Source organism: Pseudorasbora parva, chromosome 13 (genome assembly GCF_024679245.1).
Source record: "Pseudorasbora parva isolate DD20220531a chromosome 13, ASM2467924v1, whole genome shotgun sequence".
Taxonomy (NCBI): Eukaryota; Metazoa; Chordata; class Actinopteri; order Cypriniformes; family Gobionidae; genus Pseudorasbora; species Pseudorasbora parva.
In genome coordinates, this window is record NC_090184.1 from 28,738,840 (window position 1) to 28,753,829 (window position 14,990).

At 37.3% G+C, this 14,990-nt stretch overlaps 2 protein-coding genes across 2 annotated transcripts in view; one reads left to right on the top strand and one right to left on the bottom strand.

The window, feature by feature from the left end:
- kcnc4 (potassium voltage-gated channel, Shaw-related subfamily, member 4) overlaps positions 1-9,603 on the top strand; it is a 41,048-nt gene extending 31,445 nt beyond the window's left edge. Inside the window, exon 4 of the mRNA XM_067413783.1 lies at positions 6,571-9,603. Coding sequence (XP_067269884.1) covers positions 6,571-6,638 — 68 coding nt within the window. The 3' untranslated portion in view covers positions 6,639-9,603. The remainder of the gene's footprint in view (positions 1-6,570) is intronic.
- gnai3 (guanine nucleotide binding protein (G protein), alpha inhibiting activity polypeptide 3) overlaps positions 1-14,990 on the bottom strand; it is a 354,328-nt gene that overhangs the window by 212,728 nt on the left and 126,610 nt on the right. The window lies entirely within an intron of this gene.

Sequence of the window (14,990 nt, forward strand, 5' to 3'; positions counted from 1 at the left end):
AAGTCAAATACATTTTTGCATCTTTTTAATGTGGACTAATAAAGATAATATTAGTCCATATTATTACTATTATCATACCCAAGATAGTAACCACTTTGATACAACTGCACTGTAAATAAAATAAAGTTATTGTAATTTTTTTATTTTATTTATTTTACTTTACACTACATTAGTTAAATCCCAAATGCACAATAAATAAGCAAAGATGGAGTTCACTGAATTACTATGAGCTGAGACGCTCTGAGACACGGAAATCACTGGCTCATTAGCTCATTAGCTTTTCACAAATGTGACACCACAGGTAATTAATGGGAAAAACTACACTGTATATATATATCAGATTTTATATATATATATATATATATATATATATATATATATATATATATATATATATATATATATATATATATATATATATATATATATATATATATATATATATATATGCCATATCACACAATAGTGTTGATGATTTACCTGGGATACGAGCAAAAAGGAGCCTGCAGTGTATTCACGCACAGCACTGGTGGGAACAATCGCACTCTGACCACAAAAAACATGTCCAGTGTAAAAAAATGGGCATTTTAGCCTCATATCTTAAATTTTAGGGAAATTCTAACTGCATTCTGTAGGCTTCATCGCACAATGAGTTGTGGGCGTGCATCATATTCTTCATCGATTAACTGTATGAAATAAGGTGACAAGCGGTCTGGGGCGGGGCAAGTGCGCTAATAATTTTAACACATTATTTTTTACCATAACGAATTAATCTAATTAACACATTAAATTGACAGGCCTAATATGTATATAATTTGAGTCAAAATTATTTTATTATATGACAGCAAGAGCCTGCAGAGTGCAACGAAGAACATGAAACTAGCAGTTCAGTTGTGCAGTTTAATATTTGACCGCAAATTGCAATGAGCAATCAGAATAAAGTATTCTAGAGCTCCATAAAATAAGTGCAAATATTATGTAACTGACATAACTGAGAGAAATGGGATGATAACATTACACAAAACAAGGAGAGCATCATGATAGACAAACCATTTGACAAACCCGACATCCTTCATTACTGGCTGCTGTCAAGTCAAACTTGGTCTCAGCCTGACTGACTTGCGCCTCAGCCCCCAAATTCCCCAAAGCTCTGACAGGTTGCTGGCAGTCTATTTCTGGAGATAATCGCTTGATCACGAGCTGCTTGAGCAAACGTTCCGTCTTTTACATCCTAGAAGCCCCCGTCTGCTGATGTAAAAAAGGAGCATTTTAGTGCCTGTTGCTGAAGCAAGACAAATGATAGGTGGGAAAAATAATCAGAAATCCATATCAGAACATACTTGGGATTGCAGTATTTATTGCTACTGGGAATTTGCATCTATGATGCCCCCATTATTGCATTTTGAGCCTGAGTGTACATTTGAGTTCGCTAATGAGTAAATAAAATAATATTAACATAAATTAATAAATGCATAATTAGATAAAGTCATGCAATCTCATCTATGACTAGCTGATGTAGCATGAACATGAATTTTCATTTCAAGAGGCAATAAAAGGAAATTTAAATATTTATTACACCAGTTAGCATGCATGTTTGTTTTGATTTCTTTCCCCTCCATTCTTGGAATATTCAAACAGAGGTCGTCAAAGCCCTTCAGACATTCTGTGATGGCTGATTTCTTGTTTGTGTGAAAAGCATGCAATTTTCCTCGCTGATGTGGAGACAGATGCACTCTGAGAATCAATGAGGGGCAGAGCGACAGCAGCTGTGGTCCTGTCAACGAACAGTGATTACAGGCAATAATTCCCTCACCAGACATAGCAAAGATGCTCCATCCTTGGAAATGTCACCGCTGATGTTAAAAATAAATACGTACAACTACAAATGATCCGTAGGCCAGAGACTCATGGCATTTCTTCTGTTTGTTTGTTTATTTGTTGTGTGAAACTGAAAACAAGTCTTCTCAATTTATTTAAATACATTTATCTTGATTTAAGTATATTTAGATTTTTTTTTCTGAACACACACCCTTTATAGGGGACTCTCCATAGACGTAATGGTTTATATACCGTACAAACTTTATCTCCCTACACTGCCCCGGCCCCTAAACCTACCCATCACAGGAAACATTCTGCATTTTTACTTTCTCAAAAAAACTCATCCTTGTATGATTTATAAGCCTTTTGAAAAGTGGGGACCGCTGGCTGGTTCCCACAATGTAGGTGATCTCAGGTGTTACTATCCTTATGGGGACATTTGGTCACCACAATGTAAAATAAACAAGGGCACACACACACACACACACACACACACACACACACACACACACACACACACACACACACACACACACACACACACACACACACACACACACACACACACACACACACAAAAGGCGTGTTTATTTGCTCCCCCTGGCTAATGTTCTCCCTCATACAGCAGTCTTTTTCAGGCTGACTTCTTTCTTGATTTGTGTGTAATTATGTAGAAAGCCTGTCATCCACCAGTGAAAGGCATCATCTACAGCAGTCGAGATGTGAGTTATGGATCTGCTTCTGCTCCCGAAAGGCTGCTCAACTTAATTGCTGCTAATAGGTTTCCATTAGCAACATGGACAAACCCCACGGCTTCCCCAGAGTCGCTTAGTTCTGCAGAGTCTGCGTGGCTTGTTTTTTGTTTTAATAGGCAGGTATCTTTCTCTATTTAAACATATATACATACATCTGAATTGCTGTTGTCTAAGGTTTTCTTGATTCAGTTATTTAAATCACAGCACTACTTTACACTGGTCAGTAGATATTCCCCAATGCACCATGCAGACTTGAAGGGGTCATATAGCAAGATGTAAAATAAGTCTGTGAAGTTTTAGCTCAAAATACCCACAGATCATTTTTATAGCATGTTAAAATTGTCACTTTTTGAGGGTGAGCAAGGCATGCCGTTTTTGTGTGTGTCTTTTTAAATGCAAATGAGCTGGTATTCCCGGCCCCCTTTCAAAAAGAGGGCGGAGCTTCAAGAGCTCAAATTATGCCGAGTTCACACTGCACGATTTTTAAACTCATCAGATCACTGCTCTTTTCACACTGCTTGAGTATTTGGGGTAGCATTAAATCACTGTTCACACTTCACGGCAACAGGTTTCATATTGCATGACTTTACAATTAGCCTAGAAATCTAGACGCACCCTAGCGGCAGCAAATTTAATCTGCCCGCAAGTGTCGCCTAGGAACTCTCAATACCCTTCTGAGCTGTATTCCTCACAATCTGGACGGGCCAATCACGTCGTGTATAAAGTTGGCGAGCGGGGCCATAATAACGACGGCCAAGTTCCATTTGCGTGCTTCTAGTAAACACAGAAACTGGCGAACGGCGGCGGTCTTTAGACTTGGATTTAAGCTTTTCTCTGAGAAAAGAACAAAGAACGGCACTGAAGTCATTCTTAAAAAGGGAAGATGTGTTCGGAGTTTAGCTGACCGGATACGGTGAATGTTTAATCTATCAACAAGCTCTGTTTCACCTTCGTTGCTCTGGTTAGTGTAGCGCTATCCTATCGCGTGCAGAGGGAGTTTGAAAGACAACCGTTTATCCCGCCCCTCGGATTGAGCCCTGTCTATGGTGACTTTCCAGACCAAACATCTTGATGTGGGTCTGGCTTGTCAGGCTACTTTACAATAGGAAGAAACGCAAACTACATTTCACAACCAAACACACTTGAGACGTGACAAGTAAACAACGCAAGATCACGCGTGCGTCAGACCAGAGACTAATTGTTATTAAAAATGATAAACTGCAGAAAGTTTGCGATACAAATTGCCTGCGCTGATTTGCAGCGAAAATTAGAAAAAGAAAAAAGAACATGGCGAAGGAAATGGTTAGAGAGACACAATAGCCTGGTGAAGCAAATATTTGCTTTTTTTCTGTTTGATAGAATTGTAAACTCTACCATTTCAATCCTGCATGTAATACAGCTCTGTCACTGAGCATTGATTGATGACATATAACTCTATAAAACTCTATAAAAAGTTTTCTGGCTTGCGCTTGTTTTAATGCACCTTGACTATCGTACAGTCTGACATTAATGACAACTTAGATCTTACAATGTGACATGCCTTACAGGAGGGGATCATGTTCATACAGTCTGACAAGGAACAATCATAAAGGACTATTATAAAGCGCACAGTATGCACCCGGCTTTAGCTGCTCTGATTACCGCAAGCAGACACGCACTGAAAATATCCAAAACTGTTCAGCCTTTCATGTTCAAACCGGAGTCAGACAATGATGGAGAGACTCAAGAGAAAAGTGACAACATGTAGAATGCAATCAGACGTTTCTGAATGGTTCATTGATGAATTTATGTAGTTAACACTTCAAGTCATTGATTAGCTGTCGCAACCGTCTTTCCACATTTATTGCAATACAGTAAGTAACACAGATGCAATAACGTCATAAAAGCAAGATAACAATAAAAGTTACAACAGTAATTCAACTAAGCTATACCTCTTCTATCTTCATTCTTCATGCAGCATATATTCCCTGGCTTTGAAGGCATCTTACAACAGTTTCCACACAAGCGATTTATAGATTATCATGACAGAATATATTTAAGCAGACTCCTGAATGTGCTCTACTACCTTCTCCACATGGCCTCGTTGTCTTTGTTGCGTGTTCCCAGGGGCAGGGTTTATGTACATTTTATGGTTAGTGATGTCACTAACCCGTGAATAAGCTTGTTGTGTCCCTACCAGCCATTTGTTGTAATCCTTAAAAAGGCGATTTCTTTAAAAGAAAATATCTCCCTTTGCATTTAACTTTGAGCTTTGTAACTTTGCAGATGATGTTTATGCTCAAACAGCAACATTACACACTAACTAAAGTGAAAAGAGTGAAATCATAATCAACCCAATCAATAATCAATTAAGCTAAATGAGGCATCTCCACTTCAACACCCTAGGCGTCTCCTCTGCGACACCTACTAATTTATACTCTCCGAGGCGTCTCCACTTGAACACCTGCTTTGAGTTAGACGATGTCTTGCCCATTATAAACACTATCACTCGGGAATAAGATCTTTAACCTGCTTCGCAGCCGTAACCAGACAGATTCCAGACAATGCCTTTGAATATGCTGTAATCACGGCCGCGAGGATCTCAGACCAATTTCAGAGAGAATCCCCCCAACAAAAAGAGTACAACAGTTTTTAACTGTGCATGACAAAGGCGACATGATTCATCATTTATATAATATGATTGGTTCTTCATGTATAATTCTCTGTTACTACAGTAGGTGAAAGCAAATTTGGATTCCATGATACTTCATCTTGTTGGGCTCATGCGGTGTAATATATAACAGCCTATAGTTGGGGACATTTGTTTTTTTTTAAAGGATATAAATATTAATCCTGCAAAAAAAGGATATACGTTATGATAAATTAAAATTCCTTTGCAACCCTTTATAGGGTAATTTTTGTTTCCATCTAATACACACATGTATGTCCAAATATGTCATATCTCTAAATACATTGTGAAGTAGAAATTCCCCTACGTACCTGACTTAAAAGGGTCCTATAACGCCCCTTTTTACAAGATGTAAAATAAGTCTTTGGTGTTCCTATAGTGTGTGTGTGAAGTTTTAGCTCAAAATACCCCATAGGTTATTTTTATAGCATGTCAAAATGGTCACTTTTTGAGGGTGAGCAAAACATTCCGTTTTTTTGTGTGTACCTTTAAATGCAAATGAGCTTGAGTATATAAATATTCATATATAAATATTAATCCTGCAAGAAAAAGGACTGTTATTTATGATTAATTAAAAAATTCCTTTGCAACCCTTTATAGGTGCATTTTTGTTTCTGTATAATACACACATTTATGTCCAAATTTGTCATATACAGATATATTAATATTCTGAAATCTCATACCCTTAATTCATTAAGACCACATACACACTGTAAAGTTTTAGGAGAAAGTATGCATTTAAATACGGGAGTGAATTATTGTTCCTCTATTTTGACCAAAGGATTAATACAGCAACTTCAGACTCATTATATGCTGCAATTTGAACTAAACCACTGTCTACAGAGGCTTGGCTCAGTTTTTTGGGCTTGGCTCATAAAGCAAAGTTTATTTTGTTATTAAAGTGGATGGTTTTATTTTTAATATAAAACATTTGGGCTTATTTAGGTGTATTATGGGCTTGTTCTTGTTTGCTGTGTTTTCTTGCGAGATCTGGAAACACTACACTCATTCCCGGTGATTTCTCGCAGATCTCTGATGTGCGTTTAAATACAACATTAACAACTAGTTGTTCTGTTCGGTTCCGTATACACTGCATATAATTGTTGTAAATGCAGTTGTCACTACTTGCGTTTTCCTGTAACTTGCTGAACTGTGTGTGTACAAGACAGGATTAAGCACTAAAATGTGAATTTAGCTGCAGTGTCGTACATGGCCTAATTCCCTTTCATCTCGCTCGTGGTAAAATTGTTGCTGGTTAATTTCTGACCCTGCCATGTGTATGGTAAGTGTAGTTCAACTGTTTCTTCTCTCACTGTGTCTTTGTTTCAGAGAGCTGTAAAGAACCTCTCACATCCACAGCAAACTACACTCAAGCAGAAGTCACCACCCTGACTTGAGAGGGTTTGTCCTGATAGGACTCTTCTGAGATGCTCACCGATCATTCATCTTCTTATCAGTCATGCATAGTCTGTCTCAGTCAAAGGAGCATGTAAAATATGGATATCAAATCATCATGTACTTCTGTCCATTTTCAAGCTGCCAGGCATTTATTAGCATGATAGAGCATAACTACTTTTGGCCAAAATCTATCTTTAATGTACTTTTATATTTAGGGCACATAAAAAATGTACCTGAAGTAACTCTTTGAAATATTAATGATGATCAATGTTGCTTAAGACTCTATTTTTAAAAAAGGTCATTTTAAGTGCTAGTTTAATGCTGAAAGTTTACAAAATTACTTTATTAGTATTTTAGAGACTTTTAAAAGGACAAAACCTTCAATACGTCCTGCCCCAACTTCCTGTTTCCTGGATCACCTGCTGTTAAGACTTGTATGGCTTAATATAACATAAATGATGTCTCTAACTGAAATATGAAGTGTAAACCCATTAAAGATCTACACTATTTAAAAAAATCCATTACATATTTGGACAATGGGCGGGGCCATTTTGTTTGTGTTCTATGTTGTTGATGTAGAGCGGTTACACTCGGCAAACAGCTGGCGCTTACCGTAGCTATTTTTACCACAACACAACTCGAAAAATATTTCAGAGTTAAACAAAACCAATTAATTGCTTTGTAATTGCATTTAAAACACACTCCAACACACGTTCACACACACACCAACAGATGCCACACACACTGTAGCACACACACACTAAATCAGCTGTAAAATTATACATGAGGGTTGACTTGCCTAATTTGTAACCTGGTTCCGATTCGGCAGGCCAGCACTCTTGGTTGAATCCGAATTTGCCCCTTAACCCTCATTCACTATTCCCTATTTGGTCCACTAATACAGTTCACTTGAGGGCGTGAATGAAAATGAGTGTGTGAATTCGGACAGTTGAGTGTACATCGGCTGTACACTCGTTAACAATTTGGGATTGAAAGAGTGCACTCAAACATGTCCACTACGGTTTCGTTTCATAGTGCCCTATTTGAGGGTGTAGGGGGCAATTTCTGATTCAGCCCCTGTCGTGGAGAGGGCAGCCCATAACACATCTCGATTGAGACAAAGCAGTCTGTCAGATGTGTGTGTTTGAGTTTGCACATGTGATTTTGAGTGTGTTTTAAGTGCAATTACAAAGCAATTAAGTGGTTTTGTTTAACTCTGAAACCTTTTTCAAGTTGTGTTGCTGAGTGCAGCCATTCTACATCATCGACATAGAACACAAACAAAATGGCGGAGCCCATTGTCCAAACAGCCTATGTAATTGTAGATAAAAAAACATAGATCTTTCATGGGATTTCTAGCTACATATTTCAGTAAGATACATCATTTATGTTATTTTATGCCATAAAGTAATCCAGTTTATGCCATTCTTAACACCAGGGGATCGCTTAAAGGAAATACAATCGATTTTTCTCTCACAGAGTCAGCAATGTTTCTTTTTTTATACAAGATTCTACATATTTATTTAGCTAAATCCATTAGAAAAGTTTGAAAATAAGTGTCTTATGCTCACCAAAGCATCATTTATTTGATCAAAAATACAGTAAAAACAGTAGGCTAATATTGTGGAATATTACAATTTAACATTATAGTTTTATATTTTATTCTAAAATATTCTAAGAAATCATTCTAATATGTTGATTTTTCTGCTCAAGAATTATTTATTATTGTAATATCAATATTATCGCAGTGCTGCTTAAAAGCTGTTATGGAAACTGTGATTCTTTTTTCAGGATTCTTTGATGAACAGAAAGTTCCAAAGAACCTCCTTACATCAAGAACTATAAATACATCATATACATCAAGAGCTATAAAACATTTCTCCCCTCAGGACACAAAGCTTGTCTTTATTTGGACAAAAGCAGAATCCAGCTTCTGTCTGTACAGTATCGTTCCAGAGATCAGAGGCCAGCTAATACGGCTGTAAGAATGACCCATTAATCACTGAACCAATAACAAGTATGTCAAACAAGGATCTTTAAGAGCAGTTTTCCAAATGTATTTTATTTTCAAGGCAGTTTCTTACAAAGAAAATAAATAGGAAAGCAGCTTTATTAAAGAGCACAGTGGCAGCTGCATGTTTACCCAACCATTGTTTCCTGTAATACAAATTACATCTGAAATCATCATACAAAACATGGCTGGTTGAGATGGGACCAAAAACATCATGTTCTGCGATGTTAGTTCACTGTAATCTAACCTTTTGCAAGTACACGCTAATAACCTGTCCAAGTTGTGCCTACTGTCTTGTAATACTACTAATATTAATTATAATAACAATACGAAAAAAAACAGTGGTGTACTTTGTTGTTAAGGAAGGCTCATGTTGTTGAGATGTCGATCATGTTTGCACACAGACAAAAAAAAAACTTGTGTGCGAGATTTTTGTCCAATTTGTTGTCTGCCATAGTTGCCTTATGTTTCATAACAATAGTTCAAGTGCAACACGTGTTATCAAGACCCAAAAGTGCATCATGTAAATATGAGTACTGCTGTATGTAGCAGACTATCACTATCTAGCAAGAAGGCTCATTCACTGTCTAGTTATGCAGTCCAACAGTATCTGCCTTTAACCAGTAACCGTGAGTTTGTTTGTGTGTTTCAGGGATGATGTATACAGTATACTAATAGATGATATGGTACAGCACTGTAACTTTTGGATAAACATGTACAATGTTATATGTCTAAAAAGCAGTTCATATCTTGTATTATGTAGGCACGTGTGTCTATGCATCTCTGCAGAAATACCAATAAAATCTAAATATTCAACCAAATGTGTATGAGCTGTATGTTGTGGAAAAGACATTCTTGTGTTTTTGATTTGAGAATAAGAGCCAAAGCCTCGGTGCGTCTGATTGCAGACCTGAGCTTGAAACAGAGTGGAATACACACATCCATCTCCATGGCGACTGAGAGATAAGCCCCATTAATTATTGTTAAGCTCCTTCATTCTCTATATGCATCTCTCTCTCTCTCTCTCTCTCTCTCTCTCTCTCTCTCTCTCTCTCTCTCTCTCTCTCTCTCTCTCTCTCTCTCTCTCTCTCTCTCTCGCTCTCTCTCTCTCTCCCCTTCCTCTGTTACTCTCTTCTTCAATATTCTCAATGTCTCTTCCCATATACTTTAAAAAGTGGTAACATGCAATTAAGGGGCTATATCTGACCCTTAACATTTAGGTTGAATCAGTCATAATATCTAATCCTACTTTTGTTGTAATATAATAAATATAATATAACAACAGTCATTCTATAATAAGTATACATATTTGTGCATTTAGTTTTGATGTTACACCATGAAGCACAAATGTGACCCTGGACCTCAAAAGGCTCAACTGTTTAAAATTGAGATTTATGCATACATCTGAAGGCTGAATATAGCTTTTAATTGCTGATGGTTTGTTAGATATAGGGCAATATTTGGTCAAGATACATCTATTTGAACATCTGGAATCTGAGGGTGCAAAAAAATCGAAATATTGTAAAAATCGACTTTAAAGTTGTCCAAATGAAGTCCTTAGCAATGCATATTACTACTTAATAAATGTTTATATGTACGGTAGGACAAAATATCTTCATGGAACATGATCTTTACTTAATATCCTAATGATTTTTGGCATAAAAGAAAAATCAATCATTTTGACCCATACAATGTATTGTTGGCTATTGGTTTTATAATATGCCATGAAGCACAATTTTTAATTATTGTTAAAAAAAAGTACAGTTTTTACCTGAATGAATTTTGTAAACTGATGTAATTTAGTCATTGAATAATATTTTTGATTTGACTAAAACCAGGTTATTTAAATGTCACCACATGACACACATTTTTAGATTCTTTGACAATGGGGATATATATATATATATATATTACAGTGTATCTACAAACAAGCAATGATTTACAATTGTAATAACTTTGCTTATGGGCATTTTTAGAACAACATTTTGAATCAGTGTAGAGTATCTAAATCTAACTAACAGGCAAAAAACTAACATTTGATGTTAATATTACATGTTTATCAAAAGAAATGGCTATCAAGATCTTTTTTACAATTTTTTCATAAATGTGTGAGATGAAAAGCTAAAACATTCTTTGCACTTGTTGATTTATACCTAAACAGATGTTCCATGTTCCAGGAACTGTATTCCCACACAGCTGTTATATTCATATTTGGAGAATGTACTATTCTTTTGCAGAATACATCAGCTGAAAGGAGTCAGAAGCACAGGAAGTGTGCTGTGGTGAATGATTTAATAGTCTAGCATGCAAAAATAACCTCACTGTGTCTGACAGGTTTGGAGAGAGTGACACGCCTAAGCTTTCACACAGGGAAAAAAGGTGGCAGCGTTTCATGTGTTCTGTCATCCACTCCCTCTCCAATTAATTCCATTGTATTTTCTTCTCTTTTGTTTTCTTTTTTGCCCCATAAAATGGGTTGTCATGGCAATGGTGAGTGCAGTTACCATGGAGAGCTGCTCATCCACCACTTCAGCCGGGTCGCAGAAGTGGCCAGTTGGAGGGGGGGAAAAATCGAAAGGGAAAATGTATAAGTGGCCAGTTGATTTCTCGCTCTTTTATTTGTATTTTTTTGACTGGGCCTAATTGAACATTTGAGTTCAAACTGAGAATTGGTAACAAAAAGAGTTATTTGTTTCATTGTGTTTGTTATTGAGAGTACAGCTGTGACAGACTTGTGAACAGAAATGTTCAGTCTTATAAATATCTATGACAGAATGTTTTTAGTCTAGACATTAACATTATGCTGCAAAAGAGTTCAAATGAGCCTTTACTATTGCCCTCTAGGCAATGATAAATCAGAGGTAAAACAACAACAACAATGCAGTGAATTATTTCAGTCTATCAGATGTGTAGAAATATGAGCTCTAATCCGGCGATGAGGCATAATATTCCTGTGTTAGTCCCCCTTTTGCTGCCAAAACAGTCCTGATCTGTAGAGGCATGGAACCCACTAGACCCCCAAAGGTGTTGCTGTATCGGGCACCAAGATCTTAGCAGCAGTTCCTTTAAGTCCTGTAAATGGTGAGATAGGGCCTTCATGGATCAGACTTGTTTGTTCAGCACATCCCACAGATGCTCCATACAAAACTGTATTCTGACACATGTCTATCAAAACCAGCATTAAAAGAAAAGTTCCAAAATTCTGTCATCATTTACTCTCCCTTAACTTGTTCCAAACAGTTGATGGTCCCCATCTAATTCCATATAGCAGGAACAAGTCGATGGGGACCAACAACTCTTTAGTTACAGGCATTCTTTAAAATATCTTCTTTTTGTGTTCAGCAGAAGAAATGATGAAATAATTTTAATTTTTGGGTGAACTACTCCTTTAACTTCTTTAGCTACAGTAGCTTGTCTGTTTGATTGGACCACACGGCCCAACCTTTGCTCCCCACGTGCATCAATGAGCCTTGGCCACCCATGACCCTGTCGCCGGTTCACCACTGTTCCTTCCTTGGACCACTTCTGATAGATACTGACCACTGCAGACCGGGAACACCCCACAAGAGCTGCAGTTTTAGAGATGCTTTGACCCAGTCATTTAGACATCACAATTTGGCCCTTGTCAGACTCGCTCAAATCCTTCCGCTTGCCCATGTTTCCTGTTAACATATCAACTTTAAGGACAAAATTTTCTCTTGCTGCCTAATATATCCCACCTACTAACAGGTGCTGTGATGACGAGATAATCAATGTTACAAACTTCACCTGTCGGTGGTCATAATGCTATGCCTGTGTATATGAGTGACACATTGTCTAAAATCTTACATTTTGGAACAAGAAAATTACCCAATCAGAATGATGGAAACAGTAACAGATATCAGTCAATAACATCTGCCTTGGAAAATGGAAATTACTTAAAAGGAAAAACAAAAGCTTTGACACTGGACAGGCCAAAGTGTTTCATCTTGGATCCATTATATTCTTGATATCACCACGCTCACAGACTGATATACGTTCACCTATACTTTGTTTTACCCTCAGCTCTGGTAATAAAATAGGAGCTATGATGGAGTTGTCATGGCTACGCTGCTCCCCCCCATCCCCCCACCCCCCACTTCTCCGTTCATCATCGTCTCAACACTGGAAATTACGAGACAGATTTTGGGTCATTATCCCTAAGATTCATACCATTTATGGACAGGTCCTGCTATTTCTCCCAACTGTCCATTCATCTTCTCTGCCTTTCCTTTTCAGTTCAGACTTTTTTTTCTTTCATTTCTTGAGACTGAGAGAGGTCAGATTTCAGAATGGGGGAGACTGGGAAATGTGTTTATTTATATTTCTAGTGTAATAGAACTTCCTATTGGGCTTTAATTGTCTAATTAATATAATAGAAACCATAATTTATGTCGTTACATAAATGTATTGTTCAAAATTTGCACATCTGGGAAGAATTACTAATCTTTCCTGGAAAACACACTGTTCTTGAACGTTTCCTGTTCACCTTTGTGTATATTTCCTGCCTGTTAGAGGCTCAGTGAACCCATGAAGCCATGGTCAACCTTTGGCTTGACAGAGCCATGTTCACACCTAAAAACATGATAAACCCCTAAAATTCTGGATCCAGTCAGATTCAGCTTGTGTATATATATATGCATTATTGATGTAGAAACAATTGGGACACCCCTCCATATCATTGAATTCACCTGTTCCAATCACTTCCATGGCCACAGGTGTATAAAATCAAGCACATATACATTCTACAAACATTTGTGAAAGAATGGGTCGCTCTCAGGAGCTCGGTGCCGTGATAGTCCATTTGTGAATTTCCTCACTACTAAATATTCCACAGTCAACTATTAGTGGTATTATAACAAAGTGGAAGTGATTGGGAACAACAACAACTCTGCCACATAGTGGTAGGCCACTTAAAATCACAGAGCAGGGTCAGCACATGCTGAGGCGCATAGTGCTCAGAATTCACCAACTTTCTGCTGAGTCAACAGCTACAAACCTCTAAACATTGTGTGGCCTTCAGATTAGCTCAAGAACAGTGCCTAGAGAGCTTCATGGAATGGGTTTCCATGGCTGAGCAGCTGCATCCAAGCCTTACATCACCAAGAGCAATGCAAAGCATCAGAGGCAGTGGTGTAAAGCGCACCGCCACTGCACTGTACAACTGTGGAAATGTGTTCTCTGGAGTGACAAATCACGCTTGGGTATGGGTTTGGTGGGTGCCAGGAGAACAGTACTTGCCTTACTGCATTGTGCCAAGTGTAAAGTTTGGTGGAGGGATGATTATGGTGCTGGTTTTTTTCAGGAGTTGGGCTTGGCCCCTTAGTTTCAGTGAAATGAATTAATAATGCTTCACCATACCTAGACATTTTGGACAATTTCATCCTCCCAACTTCGGGGATAGACCCTTCCTGTTCCAACATGACAAAACAAGGTCCATAAAGACATGGATGAGCGAGTTTGGAGTTGAGGAACTTGACTGGCCTGTTAAACCCTACGGATTAAGAATTGGATGTCACTGAAGTTCATGTGCATGCAAAGACATTATCTGCAAAATTTGAAGCTTTTTTGAAACTATTTAAAGGAAATATGTGGACTATGGGGACTATTTTTCTTTATTGTTTTTCTTTTTTCTTTAAGTCTTCTCAATAATCAAACAAAAGGAAATCCTACACACTATAAATACTCACAAAAATTAGAAACTTTTTATTAACAACGTTTCGGTCTCATGACCTTCATCAGGCATATAGGTCATGAGACCGAAACGAGTATTTATAGTGTGCGGGATTTCCTTTTGTTTGATTATTGATATTTTTGGATCAGGGTATCCTTCGTCCTAAGCTATCAATTAGTTGCAGGTTTGCGATGGTAATTGTTTACTATTCTTTTAGTCTTCTAACATTTTGGAAATTAAAAGGTCAGACTGAACCTTTGCCAACAGGACCTTTAAGCAGGTATTGTTTTATTTATTTATTTACATGTTGGACCCAGTATCCAAGGAAACCAAATATATGCATGAATTTACTATACTATCAAAAATCACCAGTTATGCAGTAAAATACCAAAAGTTTAGGTCATGTTTTGATATTTTTTTTTATTTGAAAGATATTCTGTGTAATAGCAGCATACAAAATATTTATTTTCTATTGAAACTTACCAGAATTAGCACAGAACTATCTAATAACCAGCCAACTTGTTTCTTTGAAGATGAAGGTAAATGCCATAAAGAGGAATGGGCAATTATCTTTTCAACAGTCAAACGCTTCTGCATTTGAAAGGCTTTTATCAGCATGATGTGGACAGATATGAAACCATTAGTATG